The following is a 23,122-nucleotide window of genomic DNA, read 5'->3' on the forward strand; positions in this document are numbered from 1 at the left end:
ACTTTTAATTGGGGTGGCTTATAGTTTCAGAGGCGTAGTCCATATCATCATGGTGTGTCATCATGGTAGGACATGGTGGCATGTAGGCAGACATGGTGCTGGAGAAGTAGTCAAGTATTCTATGTCTTGACTATGGCAACAGGAAGTAATCTTAGACACTAGGCATAGCTTGAGCATATATGAGCTTTCAAAGCCCACCTCCACTATGACACACTTCCTCCAACAAGACCACACCTCCTAATAGTCCCCCTCCCTTTGGGGACCACTTTCTTTCAAACCACCAGATTCCACTCCCTGGCCCCCAAAAGCTTGTAACAGTATCATAATGTAAAATGTATTTAGTCCAACTTCAACAATCCCCATAGTCTATCACAGTCTCAACAATGTTTAAAAGTCCAAAGTTCAAAGTCTCTTTTGAGATTCATGCAATCTCTTAATTATAATCTCCTAAAATCAAAAAACAGATCACATATTTCCAACAGATAACGCCATAGCATATACATTACCATCCCAAAACATAGGAAAGGGATCATAGTGAGGAAATATGAGCCAATAGAGTCACTCCCTATGAGCTTATGGGAGTCATTATATTTGAACTACCACAATCATCTACAGCAGTGATTTCCATGAAAACCCAACTGGCAATAATCCAAATCTGTCATAAGTAAACTTTATACACATCTTGTAGAATAATACTCAGCAATAAAAAGAGCAACTACACTTGGAAGTGCAAATAAAACCATTCAGAGCTAAGAAGCCAGACCCTCTCCTCCTCATGTATCAACAAGCAGGATGCAATGTGAGCTTGCACTGATAAACACTTCTAGGGAAATCAAACTACTCTGTAGTGACAGAGGCACACCAGAGTGAGCAGTTTAAAAAAGGGATCAATTACAAAGGGGATGAGAGGAAGCTTTTGGATGTGTTAGATTCTGATGCCATAAGTGTCGACTACATCAGTTTTAAAGATGCTTCTGTAATAGACTCTAATACATCCTTCCTTTTTTTTTTCTATTGTTAAATGGATGTTGGTGGTCAGGAAAGAATTGGAATTCAAGACTCATTTGTGGGTTCAAGCTTCACATAGCTTTCCAGGTCCCTTGTCAAGAGCTGAGGATACAAAAATGGATGAGACATGACGCCAGTACTCAAGATGCATTCATTTCAGAGGACTGTATTGTTGTGCTTTAGTGAGAATAAGCACACTAGCAGATGTTCACACAAAGTCCTATGGGAACATAGAAAGAGTGATCGCTTCTCTTTTGGGAGCACTGAAAATTACAATATCCTCCAAAGAAGAAATAACGTAGGAGTTGAACCTTCAAGACAAATTATTAGTTCAAAGTCAAGAATACCTGACTATGGAGTGCTCAGTCCTACATGGGACATCTCTATCAATTCCCCACCCCCAACCCCAGCTTGGGGAACATCAAGAAAGATGGGCAGCAAGAACGTAAGAGTGTTGGGAAACACCAGACGCTGTGGTCTCAGCTGTGGTTACAAACTGTGAAAGACTGGACCAATCACCATTTCATTTTGCATAGGGAAGGAATTCAAAACATTCTCCAATACCCACTGAGGGACTTTGGGCAGCTAATGGTTACTAGTCCCTCAGCCCCTCTTCAGTGGAAACATCACTGATAAGTTGCCAGTGTTCTGGGAAAAAGCACCCAAGTCATGCTCACACAAGTAATTGCAGCTAAACTCAGTGTGGGGTGGGGGTGGGGGCTGGAAGTAGGAGCAAGGGAAGGAGAGAGACAGGGATGAAAGAAGGGAATGGGGATAGAAAAGACAAAAAAATCCTTATACGTGTATATAGTTTTCAAAAGAAATTTAAAGCTGACAGTGACAACAATATCTCTAAGAAAGAGAACTTATGGTTCGGACAACAGAGACAAGCTAGAAATCCCCACCTGGGTGAAGAGAATGTACGTGGTAGACAAAGCAAAGGAGCGAGGTTGCTGTGGCATGTGGTGAATGACTGCTGAGCTGACATTCCTGTGGGCAAGGGCCTGGGAGCTCTAATGACAAGATAATACACAACACTGTGAAGATCCATGTTTGTATTGAAGTGAGGTGTGCAATGATGGACATCAGAGGCTTCCAAGAAGCACACATATTCCTACCTACCTATCAGCTATCCTCTTTCCCAGGACCTGAGCAACTCTATTCTCAGATGCTCTGGCCTCCTCCTGAGACCTCTCTACGAATACCAGTGAGAAAGTCAATCCCTAATGCAACTAAGGCTCTGCCCGTGTTTCTCTGTTCCTAACTTCTGAATACAATTTATTGGTCTTCTTCTAGTATCTTGAGTTGGAAGCTTAGATCATTAATGTTAAACCTTTCTTTTTAAAACGCATTTTGTGCTTATGAACTTCAGGAATGGTCACATACATCTTCTCTGCAGGAAAAAAATTGTATAGAAAGCCACAGAATCTGTTATGTGGGATGTGTGCCCGAAGAGAAATACTGACGAGGTCGGAAAGATGCCTGCTTTTCAGTGAGTTAGGGAACCTCTCTCAAAATGGTAGCATTTTTGTCTGCGCTTGAAGCTTATGTGAGACTGAAATATTTTGACATGGAAAAAGAGAAGAAACATTTGCAAAGCCGTCTTTAACAAAGGCAGTACCAGCCAAGGAAAACAATTTGACATGTGAACGCCCACGGTGGCAAAACTTAATAATCAAAATAATGGACTGGAAGTGAAGAAGGGGCCATGGCTGGCTTAAAATCAAACCGCTGAAAAAAACAACAGCCTCTCTTTTCATTTTTCTGCAAGGTTTATGCTCTTGAACAATATCAACAAATTATATATTGTTCAATGTTCATTGGGAGGTTTTCATTTTCAAGGGAGGGATTCAAAGGGCAAACCATATGATTGGTGTTGTTTTTAGCAGCACACCTAACGACATTTCACCCTGACAGGCTTTTCTCACACGAGTCTGTATGTGCTGGCTGAGCAAAATAGGCTTAACACTGTTCAGAGAAATGGTCGAAAGTTGAGCTTTCTCTGACAGTGAATTTCTTTGAAAAGGGAATTTGCCCTTCCATAGTTCAAACCTAGTCAAACACAACTGCAAGTTTGTACACATTATCTGTGATTCATTTGGAAAAATAGACTAAGAAATGAAGAGCTTTCTAGGCATGCTGGCACTTTGGCAGCACTGTGGAAGTGCACGTGGGGACAGCCATCTCTGAGGGTTCAGGCTGAGTCCTGTGTTAACTAGTTCTCGTAGCTACTCTGCAGCACAAGACCCTTTCAGACTGACAGGGGCTTAACCGTGACATTAAGAGAATGTGACAAAGCCTTTTCCATATCTCTGTCACCTCTCACCAAGTCAAGTGTGCAATAAAGTGGCATGATCTGCCTCGAGGTTGAGAGCTTGCCTCCAAGTTAGTAGAGAGGTACAAACTTGGGAAAAATTAGAGTTGCCTGACAGAATGTCAAACTGTAAACCTCTGGGCTTTTTTCCAACCCCTTTGAGAGTCCAAATCTCTGGAATTGGCGTGGGATGTGGAAAGGTCTGTAATCTGATTTTTAACAAGCTCTCCAGTAACTTTCATGTTGCATGCCCAGCATCCACCTCAGGCTATTCCCGAGTGCCAGTTACTTCCTTACACGGGAGTCTGAGACTAGAAGCATCCATCCCTTGACTGTAGAATGGAATCATTAGCTGATTGCTTGGGGTCAGCCCCAAGATCACTCATTTCCAAGCAAGAGCGGCAGAGCTGTAGACTTCTCTTCCATATTCAAATATCTACTAACTTGTAATGCCCGTTTGAAGGAGGAGTCTAACCTGAAACTTCATTGGGAGGCGTCTAAGAATAAGATTGCAAAGACAAACATTTGCCTTTTGTTCTTTCCTTTGCTTCCAAAATGGGCTGTGCATATCTAGCAGCGGGGTATCCCTGGCTTTGTTTACAACCCCTGGGTGACCTGAAAGAGCTCTCAGCTCAACAATAATGGAAATAGAATCAGGGGAATCAACTGCCTCACTACAGATGGGGCCTGGTTTTCCCAAACTTTTCTTGTATTCAGATAAGGCCCGGAGTTTCAGCTATCATGTATGAACCAGAGCTTCTGGCTTCCTGGGAAAATCTCCCAGTTTAATCAACAATCTGATAGAATGCCTTTAATAGGATTATCAACTCCATTTAGTTAAATTGAGGAGCATTAAGATGAGAGACAAGGCTCTCTAGTTGGAAAGGATCTATTCCATCAACGCTGAGACTGGTATGTATATAGCCTAAGAGAGTATACCATGGTATTTTTCTGTATACAGTCTTTCACCTGAAAGCAAGGCCCTATGAATTATTTTCCTAGCAATGGGAATCGGGTCCCAAGGACTTTTCTGTACCCTGTACACCTCTCTTCTACCATAATCTGTCCTGAGAGTCACAGTTTGTTTGTTCCAGGCAATACCTGGCCATGTACACAGGCATTTCAGGAGGAAGAGATGTTACTGCTATTTAGTGGAGACAGGTCAGGAGTGCTGGTCACCCTCCCAAAACAACGAATTACCAGTCTCAGAATGTCCAAGTTTCCCAGAGTTGAGACATTGTAATTGAACAACACAAACTGAGGACCCAGGAGCCCAAACTCGTGACTTCTTTCTTTCTTTTTGGCAGTTGTTTAGGTGAATCTTTGAGTCTATACCATAGATCTCCAAAGAGCAAAATACTAGTCAGCATCTCTGAATTCTCTCTAGTTCCCTTGGCTCCACTGCTTTAGTGGCCAGAAGTCAATGAGACTCTCTTCTTAGTAACATTAGTAGCCCCTTTGCCCAGCATCTGCATCATTAGACACAGCCTCTTCTTTCCTCTTACCTTTATGTTTCTTGCCTTCCATGTCACCTGGTCTCAACCTTCTCCCTTATTTTACCTGTTACCATCAAATCCAGACCTACTGTCTTCTTTGGTTATTTTGATTCTCAGACTTCCAACAGACAACGTGAAACCTGTGATTTTCAGCTCTGCTTTTAACTCACAAAGTTTTATCTTAGATCTAGAGTTCAGAGTTACGGACTCATATTCCCAACTATCCCCCAATTTCTCATTGATAGTGTTATAAGCATTTGCAGTCTCATTTGTCCTAACTGAATTTGTCATGTCCCCATCAATTCTTCTCCTCAGTATCCTTCCCTACCCAGGGGCAGAGTAGATTCCCACGGGCTTTTGTCTCTTGATCACTTGCACCCTGGCAGGCCGCCCATCAAGGGCCCAGAAGTCAGTTCTCAAAGCATCTACGTAAACTTCATTGGTTCTTCTCCATCACGGGTTGAACTACAGCCACCTCTCTCATGTGCCTTGCTTTAGCTTTTTAATTGGTTAAATGTTCCTCTGTGTTCCTTCCATCCAACCCACCACACAGCTAAAGGGATGGTTTGGATGCAAAGCTGATCTTGCTGCTTCCTTTCTGAATTTTTCCTCTCATTGTTCTGATGTTGAGGATCACAGTTCTTGGGCTAGACATTACCTGACTCAGCAGACCTCGCCAGTCCCACTTGCTGGGCTTGTGTCCAGGAGTTTAGTCCCCTTTCTGGCCAACAAAAGCCACCTATTCACCACCAGCTGCTGTCTTCACCCACAACATCCCTTCTGCCTAAATGATCTTTCTTTTCCTGTGGAAAGGGAGGAGCCTTTCCATAGTTTCTGAATTTTCTTCCCTTAAGACATAGTTTCCAATGCATGCCATTTATTAATAGTTTTCTAGAGAGGGAAGCCCTTATTTCATTAGATAATCCTACAGTGATTGAAAATTGTTATTGATTTTAAAATGTTTAATTTGAAGAGTTGCTAAATAGATAGGATCAGAAAGTTCAAAGTTCCTTATAGATGGTTTATAATTCATTTTACTTTGTTTTCCTTCCTAAAATTGCAATCACATAACTTCTGAATATGTATATCAGCTCTCTGAATATGCACTTTAACAGACTGTATTTACCACAAAGTCTTCTAGGCCTGGACCAATACCTGACACAAAGCAATATTAAATAAGTATTTGATGAATGAGTAAAAAATATTAATTATGAAACATTATTGAAATAATAGTAAATAAAATAATGAAAGGAAATGATATGCTTAATCCAGAATTGTCCTAGCAATTGTGCCACAACAAACTGTCACAAATGTAGTGCCTTAAAACAAAGCAAACCCAGTCTCTCCTGGGACTCAGAATTCCCAAATCTGTCCAGAGACAATCAAGGCGCTGGGGGCGCTACTGCATTCTGGAGGCCCTGGGAGAGGGTCCACCACCTGCCTCTTTTCACCTTTCAGTGGCTCAACTTGTGCCCCTTTTCTATCTCAAAGTAGAGCCTCTTGCTTCTGCTTCACTGCCATGCTGACTTCTCTGACCTCCACGTCTTGTGCTGCCCTTCATGAGGGCTTTTGTGAGTGTCTCAGGTCTGTCTTGATAGTCAACGAACATCTCTCTCATCTCACGACCTTCCGTCACTTCCGTCTGATCCTTATGTCCACGTAAGATAATATCCGAGGGCCCAGAGTTTAAGATGAATATATTTGGGAGAAAATATTACCTATTTTGTCGTTGAAAGCTCTGGGACAGTTAGATTCAACTTGGGAAGAAAAGAATGATATAGAAATGCATTACATGAAAGTCAGGACAATTATGGCTTAACCCTAGCAGAGAGACTTGGGAAAATGAGCTCTTAGTAAATCCCTTCACCTCTTCAGGCCTCCCTTGCACAGCATCAGGGCTACACTCCATGATTCTAGGTGTGCAGAGCTACGTAACTCCAGTATGTGTGGTGCCTCTGTCCTCACTCAGGATGTTGCGTGGCCCTCATAAGTTCAGATATGCAACCCAGCTCAATAAAAAAAAAAAAAGGTATCAAGATCCCATATCCAGCCTCTCTGGAAGAAAATGGGCTTCTTGATGCTAATGTCTTTCTCTGTAGGCTTTCCCCTTATGTGGTTTATCCAAATTTAAACCCCCAAATAATCTCCCAGCCCAAATCTAAGCAACTGCCCATAATAGTACAGTAAGCTACTTATTACCTACCCACTTTCTAAAGTACGGGAAAGAGCTGAAATTATTGTCCAGGCATCTGTTGCAAGTCTATTGTATTCCGGATAACTTAGTCACACGTAAGCCTAAACAAAAACTTCAGCCACAGTGCTCCTAAACTGCACATTCATTTAGACTGAGTTCCAGTCTAAATAATAAGGTCTAATAAAGGACTTACGTCATGGTTGCGTTTCTCTCAGCGTAGCTCAGAGCCCAGCCAAATGTAGGAGATGGCATGAATCTCCTGCATAAGCTTCACCAAGCGTGTGGCTGCTTTGTGGTACTTGGGGCATATCAAAAATTCATGGATGAGACTGGAAGCACAGACAACGAAGGTATTTGTGTGGTTTAGGGAGTATTGATATGAACACACTGAAAATTTAACTGCAGAGGGCTTTTGGTATTGCCACAGGCTTTCTTGTTTTTCAATAGCTTTTGAAATATGAACAAAACAAAAGAAAAAAATTGATAGAGAAAAGAAAAACTTTTTAAAAATGAAAAAGTGATCTTGAAGACGGCTCTAAAGCAGGGATGCCAAGAGACACGAGTGTCCACAGTTGCACACAATTAACAAAGCGTCTTCAGATGAGAACGCAACAACTGCTGTTTGGTTTGATTTTTACTAAAGCTCTGGCGGCCTCTATTGGTAAAATAGAGAATTGCAGCGTCTGCAGTGAAGTAACCTTTTCAGGTGTGCTTTGGAATTAAGACGTTAAACTTCCTAAGGCTGTTGCGTATCTCTTTCCTTTCTTGTTGTTTCTTTGTTTGGCCAAATGTCTTTACTTCTTCCATTCCATCCGATGTTACATCCCTTAATTGCTGTTTTTAAAGTCAGGAACCCTTTATTATCCCAGAAATTAGGTCAATTTCTGCATTCTTAGCACACTCGGATTTCAGCTTAATTCTTCGGTAAAACAAACACCCCAAATTCATTAGGCCCTTCTTTAAAAGTGTAGTTTACACCAGAGCGGCTAGTCTGGCATTTAAATATACTGAAATTCTGAGATGTATCTCCCACAGTACCCCCACAGTTTCGGTTTTCAAAATAAACCCAATTCCAGGCAAACACCAACCTTGAAATTCTGTCACAGGCAAACACCAACCCTTGGAATTCTGCTAATCTGCTAATTTAAGGGGAGATGGAGCTCAGCTTTGAGTATTCGGAAAGGATTGATTGTCATTTAGTTTAAAGAAAAAAAAGGTGTCACTATTGGGTTGACTGAATGATTTCAATATCAACGTGAAAGGGAGAATGGCGTGGGGGGGGGGGAGCCAGAATAAGAACGAAAGAAAGCATACTCACTCCGGCCATAAGAGAAAATAAAAGGTCAAGACCGCTCCTTCTGCAACTGGGGAGAAGAAAAGAGGGAGTTAACTCTTGGAAGCTGCCTCCCCCTGGGTGGCGCGCGGGGTTCAGCACCTCGGAAAGCACCCCCTTCTACATGGGGGATTACGCATGCTCTTTGGGGCTCTCGGCAGAGGCTCTGTGAGTGCGAACGTAACTCCAGTAACTCTGTTAAGTCACTTGCGGGTGACAATATTGGACAAATAGAAAACACCAACGGAGCTCCAGGCAGTGACGGCGTGAATCAACCTCCAGGCAGTCAGAGTGAGACACGGATGTTCCCGATCTCTGTTTTTCTCTAAAAGGAGAGAATTTCGTCCGGGCAACAGCAGAAGCCGACAAAGGTACTGGGAAGAGAAGCGGTAGGAGACCTGTGCTCTTGAGCAGGGGTGTGTGTCTAGTGACAACAGGGAAAAGGAAGACCCTTGATCCGGGCCACTTTCCTGGAACTGCCCTCCGTTAGGACCTGATGCTGAGCTCAGACAACCCTTGAGCCCAAGGCGGTTCTGGGTGCGAGGATTTGGCTCAGCATCCTCTTTCCAGGTGTTGTCTTCAGTGGCTTCTTAGAAAGCTCCTTGGACCCCTTGGGTACCACACCCGGAGCGAGAGGTGCCTCTCGGATAGTTGGTCCGCAGAACATGACCCAGAGGCACCTGCGCGCGCAGGTGGCTTCTGCAACCACAGCCGCCACCATGAGTAAGGCTGCTGCGGGTGATGAGCTTTCAGAATTCTTCAGCCTCACCCCAGACTTGCTGGAGGTTGCCAACACGAGCAATAACGCGTCGCCGCAGCTTCCCGACTTGTGGTGGGAGCTGGGGCTGGAGTTGCCTGATGGTGCAGCGCCCGGGCATCCCCCGGGCAGCGGCGGGGCAGAGAGCGCAGACACTGAGGCCCGGGTACGGATTCTCATCAGTGCGGTTTACTGGGTAGTTTGTGCCCTGGGACTGGCCGGCAACCTGCTGGTTCTCTACCTGATGAAGAGCAAGCAGGGCTGGCGCAAATCTTCCATCAACCTCTTCGTCACTAACCTGGCGCTCACTGACTTTCAATTCGTACTCACTTTGCCCTTCTGGGCAGTGGAGAACGCTCTAGACTTCAAGTGGCCCTTCGGCAAGGCCATGTGTAAGATAGTGTCCATGGTGACGTCCATGAACATGTACGCTAGCGTCTTCTTTCTCACTGCTATGAGCGTGGCGCGCTACCACTCTGTGGCCTCCGCTCTGAAGAGCCATCGGACCCGAGGGCTTGGCCGTGGCGACTGCTGCGGCCAGAGCTTAAGGGACAGTTGCTGTTTCTCAGCCAAGGTATTGTGTGGATTGATATGGGCTTCTGCCATGTTAGCCTCGCTGCCCAATGTCATCTTTTCTACCACCATCAGGGTGATGGGCGAGGAGCTGTGCCTCATGCATTTCCCCGACAAGCTGCTAGGCTGGGACAGGCAGTTCTGGCTGGGTTTGTACCACCTGCAGAAGGTGTTGCTGGGCTTCCTGCTACCGCTGAGTATCATCAGTCTGTGTTACCTGTTGCTAGTGCGCTTCATCTCGGACCGCCGCGTAGTGGGGACGACGGATGCAGCCGGAGTCGCAGCGGCTGGGGGAGGCCTGAGTGCAGCCAGCGCTCGGAGGCGGTCCAAGGTCACCAAGTCAGTGACCATCGTAGTCCTGTCCTTTTTCCTGTGTTGGCTGCCCAACCAGGCGCTCACCACCTGGAGTATCCTCATCAAGTTCAACGCGGTGCCCTTCAGCCAGGAGTACTTTCTGTGCCAGGTGTACGCGTTCCCAGTCAGCGTGTGCCTAGCACACTCTAACAGCTGCCTCAACCCGATCCTCTACTGCTTAGTGCGCCGCGAGTTCCGAAAGGCGCTCAAGAACCTGCTGTGGCGCATCGCGTCGCCTTCGCTCACCAGCATGCGCCCCTTCACCGCCACCACCAAGCCAGAGCCGGAGGACCACGGGCTGCAGGCCCTGGCGCCGCTTAACGCCGCTGCAGAACCTGACCTGCTCTACTATCCACCCGGTGTAGTGGTCTACAGTGGGGGACGCTACGACCTGCTGCCTAGCAGTTCGGCCTACTGAGACCTGCCAAGGCTCAAGAGGGCCTTCCACCGACAAGGAGAGGGGAGAGCAGTTTGGGGGCTGGAAGAGCGGGATTGAAGAAAAAAAGTAGGAAAGGAATGTTGCTGGAAAGGGCAGACTGTGAAAAGGCCAAAGGACATTCTCAGCAGAAATCAGGTTAAGGGAGAAACATCCTCACCTGGTAGAGCCAGCAGCCTCGGCTCAGGCTCCCCACTCCCCTATCCCTTACTCCAGCTCCCACTCCCCTACCCGGCCTGTTGATCGCTGTGGGACACCTAGGAGCCATGGGAAGTGGAAACAGCACTGGGAAGCAGAAAGACTGGGTTGCTCAGGAGCTGGGCTTAGCTAAATTATGTCCAGACCAGGGATCATTTGGCCCAGAGACTTTTATGGAGAACTTTATGGGGCCTCAAAGCAAAATTCCACAGGGTAAGTTGCCCACAAAGCCCGCCTAAATGCCCTTTGATCTGCTAGACTGTCCCAAGCAAAGATCTAACTTGTCGTGACTCTCTGGAAAACGGAAAATGAGAACTAGAATCTTTTATCCTTTATCATCCTGGACAGGACTAACATGCACAAGCTGACCCTCATCTCTCTGCTGTGCCTCTGAGCACAAATGTCACCCATGCCACTGGGAGTCTCTAGGAAGGGGTACAAGAGAGAGTGCTGTGGTTAGAAGGAATGATATAGAAAAGCTTTTTCATGATGCAGCCCCTAAAAAAGGGGGGGGACTAGATACAGAGTGGGAAGTGTAGTGTCTCCTTTGAAAGCCTGGGTACCCAGAATCTGTTGAGGACAGTATGGATACCTGGCGCTTTGGTCTATTGCTGCAGGTGAGGCAGCATGCACCCTGAACGCTCTTCTGAGAGTAGGGGTGCTTTAGCAACCCCCCACACTCTTTGGGAATGGACTGACAGATGAGAAACTACCTAAGTAGCAGAGAGAGGGATGGCTCGGTGCTGTTTGGGACTTAGAAGAGCAGGAAATGTTGTCCTCTAGAAATTGGGGTTTGATCTTTCCAAGGGGGAGGGAGGATTCAAGTAAAATCTATCCTAAAGAGAAAAAAGGGACCGTTCCCAACAGCCAAATATATGAGTGAAGCTATGTAGTTGACAGAAGGAAAGACTTGGAATTTGAGTAGAAGACTGGCGAACCAAGTTCCAGGTACTCTTGTGTGTTTTGTTCATTGTGCATGCAGGCCAGCCAGAGGGCTGTCTCGAAGGAGTGAGTAGACTCCTCAGTACTAGTCACAGGGTAAGAGACTGCTCTGAGAACTGAGATCAACCCCTTCCTCAACCAGGGTCAATAGAGAGGCTCCTTTTCTATTTGCCTTGGTCTGGGGTTAAGGGATCAGTAGAGCAGGCACCTCACACTGTGGTGTGGTCACTTTCTGAAGTCTCACCAGAAAACCACAGCTGCTTAAATGGCCTCCTGAATGATAAGACTGCTTGGTAATTTTGTCAACATTGTACTCTTATATGTGAGACTTAAAGCTTAGTCTATGGGATCTGCGTGCCTGCCATCAAAACCACATTTTCTGCAACACAGCTCCAGGCACTCAGATACCTTCCCACAAAAAGAACAAAAGCAAAGCAAGCCCTGAGGCCTTGTTCTGAAGCAGTCACACCAGGCCTCCTTGGCATGGTGGCATTATTAATGCTGGCATTATTGACTAGCAACCAGGCTGGCACCTGTTGGAATGTGAGCCCCCAGGGCTCTGTGCTGGCTAATTTTATGTCACTTTGACACAAATTAAAGCTGACTGAAAGGGGAGAACCGCAATTGAGAAAAATGACGGTGTAAGATCCAGCCGTAAGACATCTTCTTAATTAGCCATTGATAGGGGAGGTCCCAACCCATTGTTGACTGATGCTATCCCTAGACGGGTGGTCCTGGGCTCTTTAAGAGAGCAGGCTGAGAAAACCATGTGGAGCAAGCCAGGAAGCTGCACCACTCCATGGCCTCTACATCAGCCCCTGCCTCCAGGATTCTGCCCTCTTTGAATTCCTATTTTGGCTTCCTTTAAGGATGAACTACAATGGCAAATAAACCCTTTTCTCTCCAACTTGCTTTTTGGAGTGTTTTGTTGCAGCAATAGAAACCCTAACTAACACATGTTCCAATTTGCAAAATAGATAAAAGGGTCAACATAAGAGGAAACAGACAATACCACGTCCACGTACAGCATCGGTATTAGACTGTTCCTGGAAGATTAACGTCACTTGCTGTTCTAATTTTGAGAGTGCTATTGTTTGTGGATAGCTCGGAATTCTTAAGCAAAAGTACTGATGTGTTTGTTTCTGCTGTGGGCATTACAGAAAGAGAAGAAACTGAGCTGGGGCTAGGACTTCATGCAAATCTCTGTAAAAGGAGCCACTCTGTTCAAATCCAAGGCTGAGGGCTTCAGAGAACACCACAGGGAGAGTAAAAGACTATGAATTCTGTCCACTCAAAGACAGAACTGCAGGAGGTGGCTGGGCAGCCCCTCTGTGAGCCTGCGGTTAGGGCAAAACCCAGCACAGCCCAGACTTCACAGTTAGAACAGACAGCCAGAGAGTCAAGCAAGACAATGCTTAGAACAATGATTTGGACATTACATTGAGGCTACAATAAAAGAAAGGGGTATGAGAATCCAGGAAGAAAAGACAGATTTTGCTCAAAATAATATTTGAGCCGGGTCTAGGTAATGTGGATGCAATGTTGACAAAGATGCTGAGGGTGGTGGGGAAGGGGAAGCAGAAAGCAAACAGTGGACCTTCCCTTTATCTGTTAGGAGTTCCCTGGATTACTACTGAAAATGTTTACACTCCTACATTAATTTTGTCTAAAGTTAAGATGCTTTTTGGTCAGAGTGAATTTCATTTGTCAAAGAAAATAAAAATCGGGGTTTTCAGAGGTGGTTAAAGGCTTTTAAAAATTGGATTATGTCCACTCATGCAAACTTAATGGAACTGAGTTCGATGGGTAAAGTATTTATATGTGTGTATAGGTGTGTGTATGTGTATGTGTGTGTGTGTGGGGAGAGAGAGAGAGAGAGAGAGAGAGAGAGAGAGAGAGAGAGATTGCTGATTGCTCTAGGTCCTTACCTTAGTTCAGTACTCTATCAAATGTTGCCAAATCAACATTGTACATTGATATAGTAATATTTATTGCTTCTTGTGTTAGCCTTTTTTCTCCAAACAATGATTCATTGATGTTTGGTCACTTGTAATAAAGTCCATGTCTTGTGACTGATCAGTGGTGACCGTGTTTGACTTCTTTAAGGTCCAAGTAGCATAGCCCTCAAATGAAGGACATTCCCAGCTGACCCATTCATTCATTCCCAAGCCTTCAAAGACCAAAACATGTCCCTGGAATTACACTTAAAAATGACATGGAACTCTCCAGGTTCCATATAAACCTTGTAGAGGTGAGCATATGTAGTCTGAGTTTTCCTGTCTCAATCCCCTGTTCCCAAACAACCAGCAGCCACTTTTCAAATAACTGACTCAGAGACTTAATATAATTTATAAATGCTCGGTTGATAGCTCATGCTTGTTGCCACCTAACTCCTACATTTAAATTAACCAATAATTCTTAACTATGTTTTGCCACGTGGCTCATGGCTTGCTACCTCACTTTCTGTACATCTGGCTTCCTTGGTAGCTGTCTGGGGTCCCCTCTGACTCTGTGCTTCCTTATCCCAACATTCTCAGTTTGGCTTTCCTGCTTAACTTTATCCTGTTCGGCTATTGACCAATCAGCTTGTTTATTAAGCTAATCACAGTGACATATATTTACACGATGTACAGGAGGGTTATTCCACAGCAGGTATAAGTAGGAAGAGTGATAGCTTGGTCTGCTTCTTTTATGAGGATAATGGACACAGGACCTCTTAGAAGCTGCTCGTCACTGCCTCACGCTACAGAGTTCAGAGGAGGTGCTGCTTCCCGGGGTCACATGTCTAGTCTGTCAAGTTTTCAGTTCTCTAGCATAGATCATGGTGGTTGGGATAAAAGCTAGGACAGTTGGGGTGACTTTATGTACACCCCCTAAGAAAATGAGATGATTTCCTCATGGGCCAGGTACATTTGGAGTTGTACAGATGATACCTAACAAGGGCCGCAGAAAACCTAAGAAGGGGCGTGGTGAGGAGGGCTTGCCAACAATGGCCAGGGCATTCATTGAGCACTGATGACATGCCAGCCATCTGCCTGCGCTTGCTCTTCCCCGGAAGCAGGAGAGTCAAGGCCCTGGATCCAAAGCCCAGCTCTGCCACTTGTGAGTTGGGGGGCTTCAGATGAGCTAACTCATGGCTTTTTGCCTCTGTTTCCTCATCTAAAAGTGAAGAACAGCCAAAGTACCCATGGTCAAAAGTGCTGTATCAACCAAGTTTAAATCTTTGCAACCATGGGAAGGACTCCCCAAGTGTTAGGCACCAATTGTTACAAAGTTTTGAGAATGGAATTCATCATACCAAATGCATACATGAGCATGTGTGGTTTGGGGATATTAACTACATTGCCACTGAGTACAAAAGAAAGGATCAAAACTAGGCGGGCTCTGAAGTTCATGATTAGTTTTCCTATTAAATAATGTGGTCTCTCAGTATGGTATCAATGCAATCTCTTCAGGTTGCTAAAAATTCCCCACATGGGAGCCCACTGAGGGGTTTAACTAAAGAAAAGGTGCTTAGTTGGGGTGGGACAGAATATCTTAGGAGGAACCCAGAAATTGTTTCTTGAAAGTGTCAATTCCAGAGGATGAAATGACAATAAAAGATTCAAGAAAAATGTGTTTACTGCATCGATGAAACAGATGAACACTCTTAAGTTGCACAGCTTCCAGAAGGAAACACTCCAAGCACATCTGATAAGAGTGTCATACATTAACCGGAACTAATTTTGAGCAAATTAAATGTGAATAAATCAACACCATAAAACAATCAGCAATATTTAAGTATTTCTGAATTTGTTGAAGTATGTGATTTCCAGTGATATACAGACTGCTTTTTAAAAATCAGATTTTAACACCACAGGTAGGATTGATTTGCTCCTCAGAAGTTATCCAGGCCGGAAATGACCTTGAGAAATGGAAGCCGACTTTCCCTATCCCTGCATCTAAAAGCAGGTGGCAAGGAAGATGCAGTGAGGCGGGCAATCCTACCACACTCACCTTTCCCATGTGTGCATGCAACGTGAAATTCCAGCACGGGATATACAGTTCCTCAAGGCGAAAAGTCCAAGAACATACTGGGTTCTTGCCACAAGCCTCACCTCCTCGTTTGTCCGAGGTTTGAGCCGATGCCTCTTTTTAAACCTAATCTACATATCTAACAAAGAGAGCCACAAAGCAACAGCCTATCAGTGCCACTGCAGAGGCTGTGATCACCACCACAATGACACTCCCAGCCATGTTGACCAGGAAGCCCAGACCAACTCCAACCAAGATCTGAGCCAGCTGCACCATGGAGGTGAGGGCAGCACAGTCCACACCTTTGCCTCTTCCACTGTTCTCAGGGGCTCCTGGGGCTCCCCGCTGCTTCTGCAAGAGAAACACAGGGACAGATGTTGATCGACAAGGCACTGTCCTGGGGGGGGGGGGTCAAGGGTCAACTTACTTTTCCTGGGAAAATTCCAATGGTAAGTACCTTTGTGTCTCATGGGATCTTGGTTGGAACTGACTGTGAGCTCACAAATCAAGAACAAGTTCATGTAAGAACAAACTACATTCCAATGCAACCTTATTAGATTCCGTGCCTTTTTTATACATCACAAAACAGCATCCTTCTTTGAATTTATTTCAATCTTTTAAAAACTTAAGAGGGATTATCATAAACTATTTGAAAACAAACAGTAGGCTGTGCTTGACCAGCAGGCCATAGTTTTCTCACTCCTGATTGAGGGACTCCAGGGAACTCCATTGTTGCTGTCTTCCTTATTTACAAGGAAGCCTTTTCCTCCAACTTTAATGAGCATAAGGCTCAAACATGAACGTGGTCAGGATTCTCTTTGTAAGACGTGCATGAATACAATGTTGCAGAAACTCAACAAAGTGTCCATTCACATATTTTTGTCTACCTTGGTGTTAAAAAAGGCAAGTGGTTTCAAAAGAATGCTAAATTACTTTTAAACATAGGAGAAACAAGTTTCAACCACTTCTTAGCATGGTTATTTGGTTAATATGTTAACACTTGGTAGATATTTGGCCCCTGTCCATTCACATTGCCATTTGGTGTCTCTTACATACATGCAAGGCCTTGCGCAAGGCTGTGTTGCAGTTGGGATTTTATTTTGTTATTAGCATTCACCTAGAGCAGATGTTGCTATCACTGTCTCCAGGACAATAACTCTAGCTGTCATTTTTGGAGTTCTGTGAGGTATTAACTAGGTATTATGCTGAGCACAGTACACACACACACACACACACACACACACACACACACGTATACAATCTTTAGTTTCCCACTCACTTTAGGAAGTGAATGTTACTAATCTCTCTTGACTGATAAGGGTATCTGGTGTCTGAATGATCATTCCCTTTACTTGTGAGCAAAATAAGCCTTGGTAATCAGATAGTTAGGAGTCACAATCATGGTCCTAAAACTCAAAAAGTGCTCCATGGTTCACAGCAAGGAGGAGGGAAGAACTCAGCTAGGCTGGTTGTCATGTCTGCGTGATGATAATAGTTTATGCAGTCTTCTTCCAAATTCTCCCCTCCCCCGCCCCATTCCTCAGGTAAATTCCCTTTGCTACCCACCTCCTTCTCCTCTTCAAGGTGGTACTCGGCAATGAGGTTAAAGGGCACAGTGTACAATGTACTGGACATCACACCAAACATAGAACAGAGGGCCAGGGTAGAGTAGACATTTGGAAAGAGTCCTATGAATCCTGTTCCCAGGCCAAAGAGCAAATATCCAATGAAATAAAGGCCCTTTAATCCGATGTAGGAAACCAAAGCTTTATGAAAGTCTGTTGAGAGAATATATAGGAAAAATTACAGCTGGCAGGTGCCTCACAATATCTAATAATTTCAGATAATCCTTTCTTTTGAAGATGCATTTTTTTAGACAGCTTCCTTTGATAATAAGTCAGGAACAAAACACTTCCTTATCTGTGTGCAAGAAACAGCTGGGTTTGGCGATCAATTTTAAAGCCTTTGCATAAAAGGCAGCATAAAATTGCCTTGCTGGTTTATTGTCCATAGAAGAGAACCAGGTACTTTTTAGCAGTCAGCCAAATATCAAAAGAATATGAAAAAGAAGAGGCACAAAAGCAGACCTTGGTGATGGGACCCAGAGGATGAAAGACATAGAGGAAGAGTCAAGTCCATTCTGATGAGAGGGTTCTGGTCCCAGTGGACCCAATGGACCATGTGTGCCTATCCTGACCCTACCGCCCAAAGTCAGGTTGGGAAAACAATCAGGTTTTGCAGAACCATTCAAATCATTCTTAGTTTCTTAATCCCAACCTAAAGGCAGTCTGCACAGGTAAGAAAGTTGTGAGGTTCTCTGCAGACATTTTCCCCACCCTGTCAATCACACAAAGGCTGTGAAAGGGTTCCTACAGTTCCCCCATGACGGAGACAAGTTTCTTCTTTGCTCATCATCTCATCTTTCTTACCTAAAACAATGGAAGTAAAATGTTAGTTGGAATCAAATGAGGTGAAATATATGAAAAATCACCCAGTCCACTATAGGACACATAGAAGATATTCAGTTCATGTGACCAACTGCAGGGTGGGCCAAAGATAGCTAACTTTGGACTTGGTCCTTCTCTTAGCATACACTTTGCACATACAAATAAAAAAATACAGAGGCTGGGCTATCCCTCTTCTACTTTAGTCTACTGGTCCACATTAGCCAGAGAATAAATAATAGATGCTTGAGATGCGCCTATTAAGAATAAAATGTTGCTCAGCCACTGGAATTATTATTGAACTTACGCTTCACAGACAGGAAACAAATCTGTATCATATTTGAATCAATTTCAAAACAAAACACTGTCTTGGGTCACTGGGAAAGACAAGCTGCAGAAATGGCAAGCAGACAACATTACTTCCCCTATCAGATGCAATCCATGTCTGGAGCGCCGTTGCTAAGACTTGAGAATGGAAGCAGTGTAAAGCTAGGTCAATTTCAGAATAACCCCTGACAAGCCTGTTTGTTTAATGGTTTATATTTATGCAGAAAATGTAGTCTAAGGTGTCTCGGTGCTCAAAAGATATCAGCAATGCATAGCTCCTGGCTAGGTGTGTACAGCAAGTCAAAGAGAAGCAAAGAAAGATAAAGAAATACTTGAACATATCTATAACAACAGCTCAAAGGTTGAAAGTCTGGCTTACAGTGCTTTATGCATGAAAAGAAGTCAATACATCTCAGGGACAAAATTCCCTTGCCTCTGCTGCCTATGATACCAGGGTGGGCCACATCCTCAACAGTACTGCCTTTGTAGTGGGAAGAAATGACTGAGTTCAACATTAGTCATGAGCATTAGTATAGGATAGGGCAGGCAGCTACGTCTCCGCGCTCAGTTCTTGCAGTAACTGCTAGAAGGCTGTCTCTTGGCTGTGTGGATGGAGATGAGATCAAGTCCAGTTCTCTGTCACCACCCCACCCAGGGATCCAGGTTGACCTGTGGAGCTCTGTGGAGCTGGAGACGCTGGAGAGCTACAGATTTGCTAAATCACCTATGAAATCCACAAACCATCTATGGAATCACGAGGGGTCTTGCTCCAGCAGAACACGGAGCTGCTGGAATTCACATCTCACCTGTCCAGTATCTCACCATCTTACTCACTGAATCCCCTTTTGTTTTCTAAAAAAAATATTCCCCAGAGACCCACTGATTCCAAGCACAATTCAAGGGCAATGACTCCTAGACTGACTATGGAAAATGACACTGCCCATGGTCCTCTCTACAGGAATAGCTTTTCCATATTTCCTAAACATTATCAAGAGTCTAATAAAGAGAAGAAAAGAGATTCTGAAGTATAAAATCTGGGTCCTGCTGCCAGCCTGTGGAAGGCTTTCTTAGGAAAAGAACTTACACGAATAAAGTGAAGAGAACAGGGAGTTGATGCACAAGCCCCAGCATCCAATCTCAACTCCTCTCTCATAGATGAGGAACTCTGTGGAGTTGTGGGAACTGTAGGGATCCCCATGGTACACAATCTGAAAGAGAGGGGCCAGCAGTTGAGTAAGGAGCGCAGGATGGCACAGCACTTCTCGTGCTCCTCAACCCTTGGAGAAAGGAGCCCTTCATCAGGTGCAGAGTCCAATCAGACACCACCAGGTCACTGTATTCATCTACTATGCCTCCTTCAAGGGCCTTCATGATAAATAGTTATGAATCAAATATAAATAACATTTCTGTGGGGTGATCGTTAATGGTCCTCCCTCTCATCCTAACTCCTGGCCCCACCTGACTTAATCCCATTCTCTAGTACAGCTAACACACTTCCTACTCACCTCTGCCTATAGTAGGGAGTCCACTTCTTTGTTCCCAGCTGCTCAGCCCCAAAATAACCACACAGAAACTGTACTAATTAAATCACTGCTTGGCCTATTAGCTTATACATATTTATAGATTACTCTTATATCTTAAATTAACCCATTTCTATTATTTTATATTTTACCACAAGGCTCATGGCCTACCAGCAAGCTTCCAGCTAGCAGCTCACATCTTTCCCCTCTGGTGGCTACATGGCATCTCTTGACTCCGCCTTCTTTCTCCCAACATTCAGTTTAGTTTTCCCCACCTAGCTCTCCTCTGCCCCATCACAGGCCAAGCCAGATTCTTTATTCATTAACCAATAAAAGCAACACATATACAGAAGAACCTTCCACACCATCTGCCCACACCCTTCCTATTCCCACTTAGAATTCTTTCTTGTCCTGTTTTATCTCTGAAACTCTGAGCCATCCCTCAAGGCTGGGATCATGCCACATATCTCTTTTATGAAGCTTGACATGAGCTCTGAAGATCATACTTACTCTTGTCTAGTTGTTATATTTGACCACACAGTGGTAGATCTCAGAGTATTTAGTTTTACAGGGTGTAGAAGCCTACTTCTAGAATATATCTGTAAACCAGTCCTCGAAGGCACCCTTGGCTGTATCTATTCCAAAGGCCTGACAGAAGAAGCTCCCAATGAGTGTGTAAACATAAGACACAAGTTTACCTGTCCCATGAAATCTGTGAAGAAGAGCATGTTTGACAGGAAGGCTGTCCATCCAATGAGGTGGCTGATGCAAAGGCAGCGATAATGGGAAGGCATGTTCACTAACGTCCTCAGAAGTGACTTCATTGACATTGCCCTCTGACTCTGGAAAAAAGCATGAGTCTTCAGCATAGGTGCCCAGGCAGCAGAAGGAGTCAGAGCAAGTACCATGTGACATCTCTGTCACTTGTCTATCATATGACATCACATGTAGGTTTCCACAGGACAAACTTATTGATAATGTGATGTGGGAGTATCATATATCAATATGTTGATTTCATTGGTTAAGCAATAAAGAAACTGCTTGGCCCTGATAGGTTAAAACGTAGGTGGGAGGAGTAAACAGAACAGAATGCTGGGAGGAAGAGGAAGTGAGCTCAGAGACACCATGTTCCCGCTCCCGGGCAGATGCATGTGATGAAGCAAGCCGCCAGGTCAGACATGCTGAATCTTTCCCGGTAAGACCGGTGCTACAGTTTATTAGAAATGGGTTGATCGGGATATCAGAATTAGCCACTACCGGCTAGAGCTAATGGGTCAAGCAGTGTTTAAAAAAATACAATTTGTGTGTTGTTATTTCGGGGCATAAGCTAGCAGGCAGCCGGGGTGCTGGGGACGCAGCCCCGCCGCTCCTATTACTACAATAATGTGCTGTTAAAAATGAATGACTACTTAGCAGTTAGAGGTCCATAAATAACGTTTAAAACCTAAGGCTGGAGAGTTCAGGGATGGAGCTCCACTCATTGCAAGGCATAAGTGACAGCTGACACTCTGTCTTTAAATGGTATTCCTGCAAGAGGACAAAGCCCATGGGCCTAAACTGTCCCTTAGATAATTACTACTCTTAGAACCTGGTAGGCTAATTCAAGGTGAAGTTCATGATCTCTTGTCTGGATGGTAGCTACAGTTATGTTTTCTTACTTTTAAAAAATGGATCTGGAAAATATGCTTAAGGTTACTAGTTAGTGGACCCTGAGGGAATTAACAGACAGTTACCTGGTTAATACTAGCTGAATCATACAAGTCCTTACAAAACAGAGGGTTGTTTTTGTACCGGCTGGGAACAGAAGCAGAATTCTGAGCAACTTCAAGCATGAGGGTTGAAAACAGAAGGGGTCACATGGAAAGGAGCTTGAGAGGAGCCCTTCACAGCTTCACAGTTCCTGGCCAATGATCCACAAGAAAATAGGGACCTTACTCTCACCCCAAAAGGAACAGGGCTCTGCCAATGACCTGAATGAGCTCGAAGACAGGTTCTGTGCAGCTGAAGCTCCAGATGAGAACACTACACTGTTGACATCATGACTGCAGGGATGTAGGACACTGAGCAGAAAACAAAACCACCAACACTTCTGACCTACGAAACTGTGAGATGATTGGTGAATGCTGTTCTAAGCTGCTACATTTGCAGCGATGTAAACTAGGAAGTTAACAGAGAGCCAGTCAGTTACCTTTGCTAGGTAGGTTCCCGCTCTCAGGTCACTCCTCTGTCTCTTGCCAGTGATGGGCAGGTATAAGTGAGCTTTACGGGTGCGTTAAAATGGGAACAGTATAAACACACACACATATAAAACACGAGTACTCATAACCCAGATCCCTCACTTTAGGGCTATGCATTAACAGCAGGGGCTGTTGATGGAGGAAGGTCATTGGTTAAATAAAAGGAAACTGCTTGGCCCTCATTGGTTAGAAGATAGGTGGGAGGAGTAAACAGAACAGAATGCCGGGAGGAAGAGGAAGTGAACTCAGACTCCACAGCTCTCCTCTCCGGAGCAGATGCCTCAGAGAGACACCATGCTCCCGGCTCCCAGGCAGACACATGCGATGAAGCAAGCCACCAGGTTAGACATGCTGAACCTTTCCCGGTAATACCGGTGCTCACAGATTATTAGAGATGGGTTGATCGGGATGTGAGAATTAGCCTGTAAGGGCTAGAGCTAAAGGGCCAAGCAGTGTTTAAATGAATACAGTTTGTGTGTTGTTATTTCGGAGCATAAGCTAGCCATGTGGGCAGCCGGAGTACTGGGGACGCAGCCCCACCGCCCCTTATTACTACAGGCTGTAATTATTATTATTATTTGGTTCCCACAAGCTTGAGAGAGCTGGAATTGACACCACTGATGATGTAGAAAGTCTTTAACATCTTGTCATATAAGAGAAGAAAGAATTAAGCAGTCAGCCTCGCTGAGCACGTCAAGTGAGTTGGGTTGGTGGCTCTTCTTCTTGAGTTTTTTAAAATTCTGGGTCTTGACATAATGAAATTGAAACCTAATTAGTAGAATTAAAGGTCTCCTGAGATTGTCTGTTTTCTTTATAATAACATATTGTCCTAAAGCTCCTTTTATCATCTATTGTCATATAGTACTGTATTATGGAATATGTGTTTTTACATAATTGGAAATGTGAGGAAAGGATCAATTTATGATAAGATAACCATTCACTCTGTTATGTTAAATGTCACATTCTTGGTTATTT

The 23,122-nt window shown here is 44.4% G+C and overlaps 2 protein-coding genes across 2 annotated transcripts in view; one reads left to right on the forward strand and one right to left on the reverse strand.

The window, feature by feature from the left end:
• The first annotated feature begins 8,539 nt into the window (after positions 1-8,539).
• On the forward strand, positions 8,540-11,939 carry Rxfp3 (relaxin family peptide receptor 3). The gene has a single exon (XM_041631231.1). The coding sequence runs from the start codon at positions 9,011-9,013 to the stop codon at positions 10,445-10,447; it is 1,437 nt and encodes a 478-aa protein (XP_041487165.1). The 5' UTR covers positions 8,540-9,010; the 3' UTR covers positions 10,448-11,939.
• A 3,399-nt stretch (positions 11,940-15,338) lies between these two features.
• The window catches only part of Slc45a2 (solute carrier family 45 member 2), a 32,377-nt gene continuing 24,593 nt past the window's right edge, over positions 15,339-23,122 (reverse strand). Inside the window, exons 4-7 of the mRNA XM_041631325.1 lie at positions 20,609-20,752; positions 19,475-19,598; positions 17,186-17,397; positions 15,339-15,970 (exon numbers count right to left, since the gene is read on the reverse strand). Coding sequence (XP_041487259.1) covers positions 15,746-15,970; positions 17,186-17,397; positions 19,475-19,598; positions 20,609-20,752 — 705 coding nt within the window. The 3' untranslated portion in view covers positions 15,339-15,745. The remainder of the gene's footprint in view (positions 15,971-17,185; positions 17,398-19,474; positions 19,599-20,608; positions 20,753-23,122) is intronic.

The sequence above is a fragment of the Microtus oregoni genome, unplaced genomic scaffold (genome assembly GCF_018167655.1).
Source record: "Microtus oregoni isolate MIOR12 unplaced genomic scaffold, Mior012 000036F_ref0000092, whole genome shotgun sequence".
NCBI lineage: Eukaryota > Metazoa > Chordata > Mammalia > Rodentia > Cricetidae > Microtus > Microtus oregoni.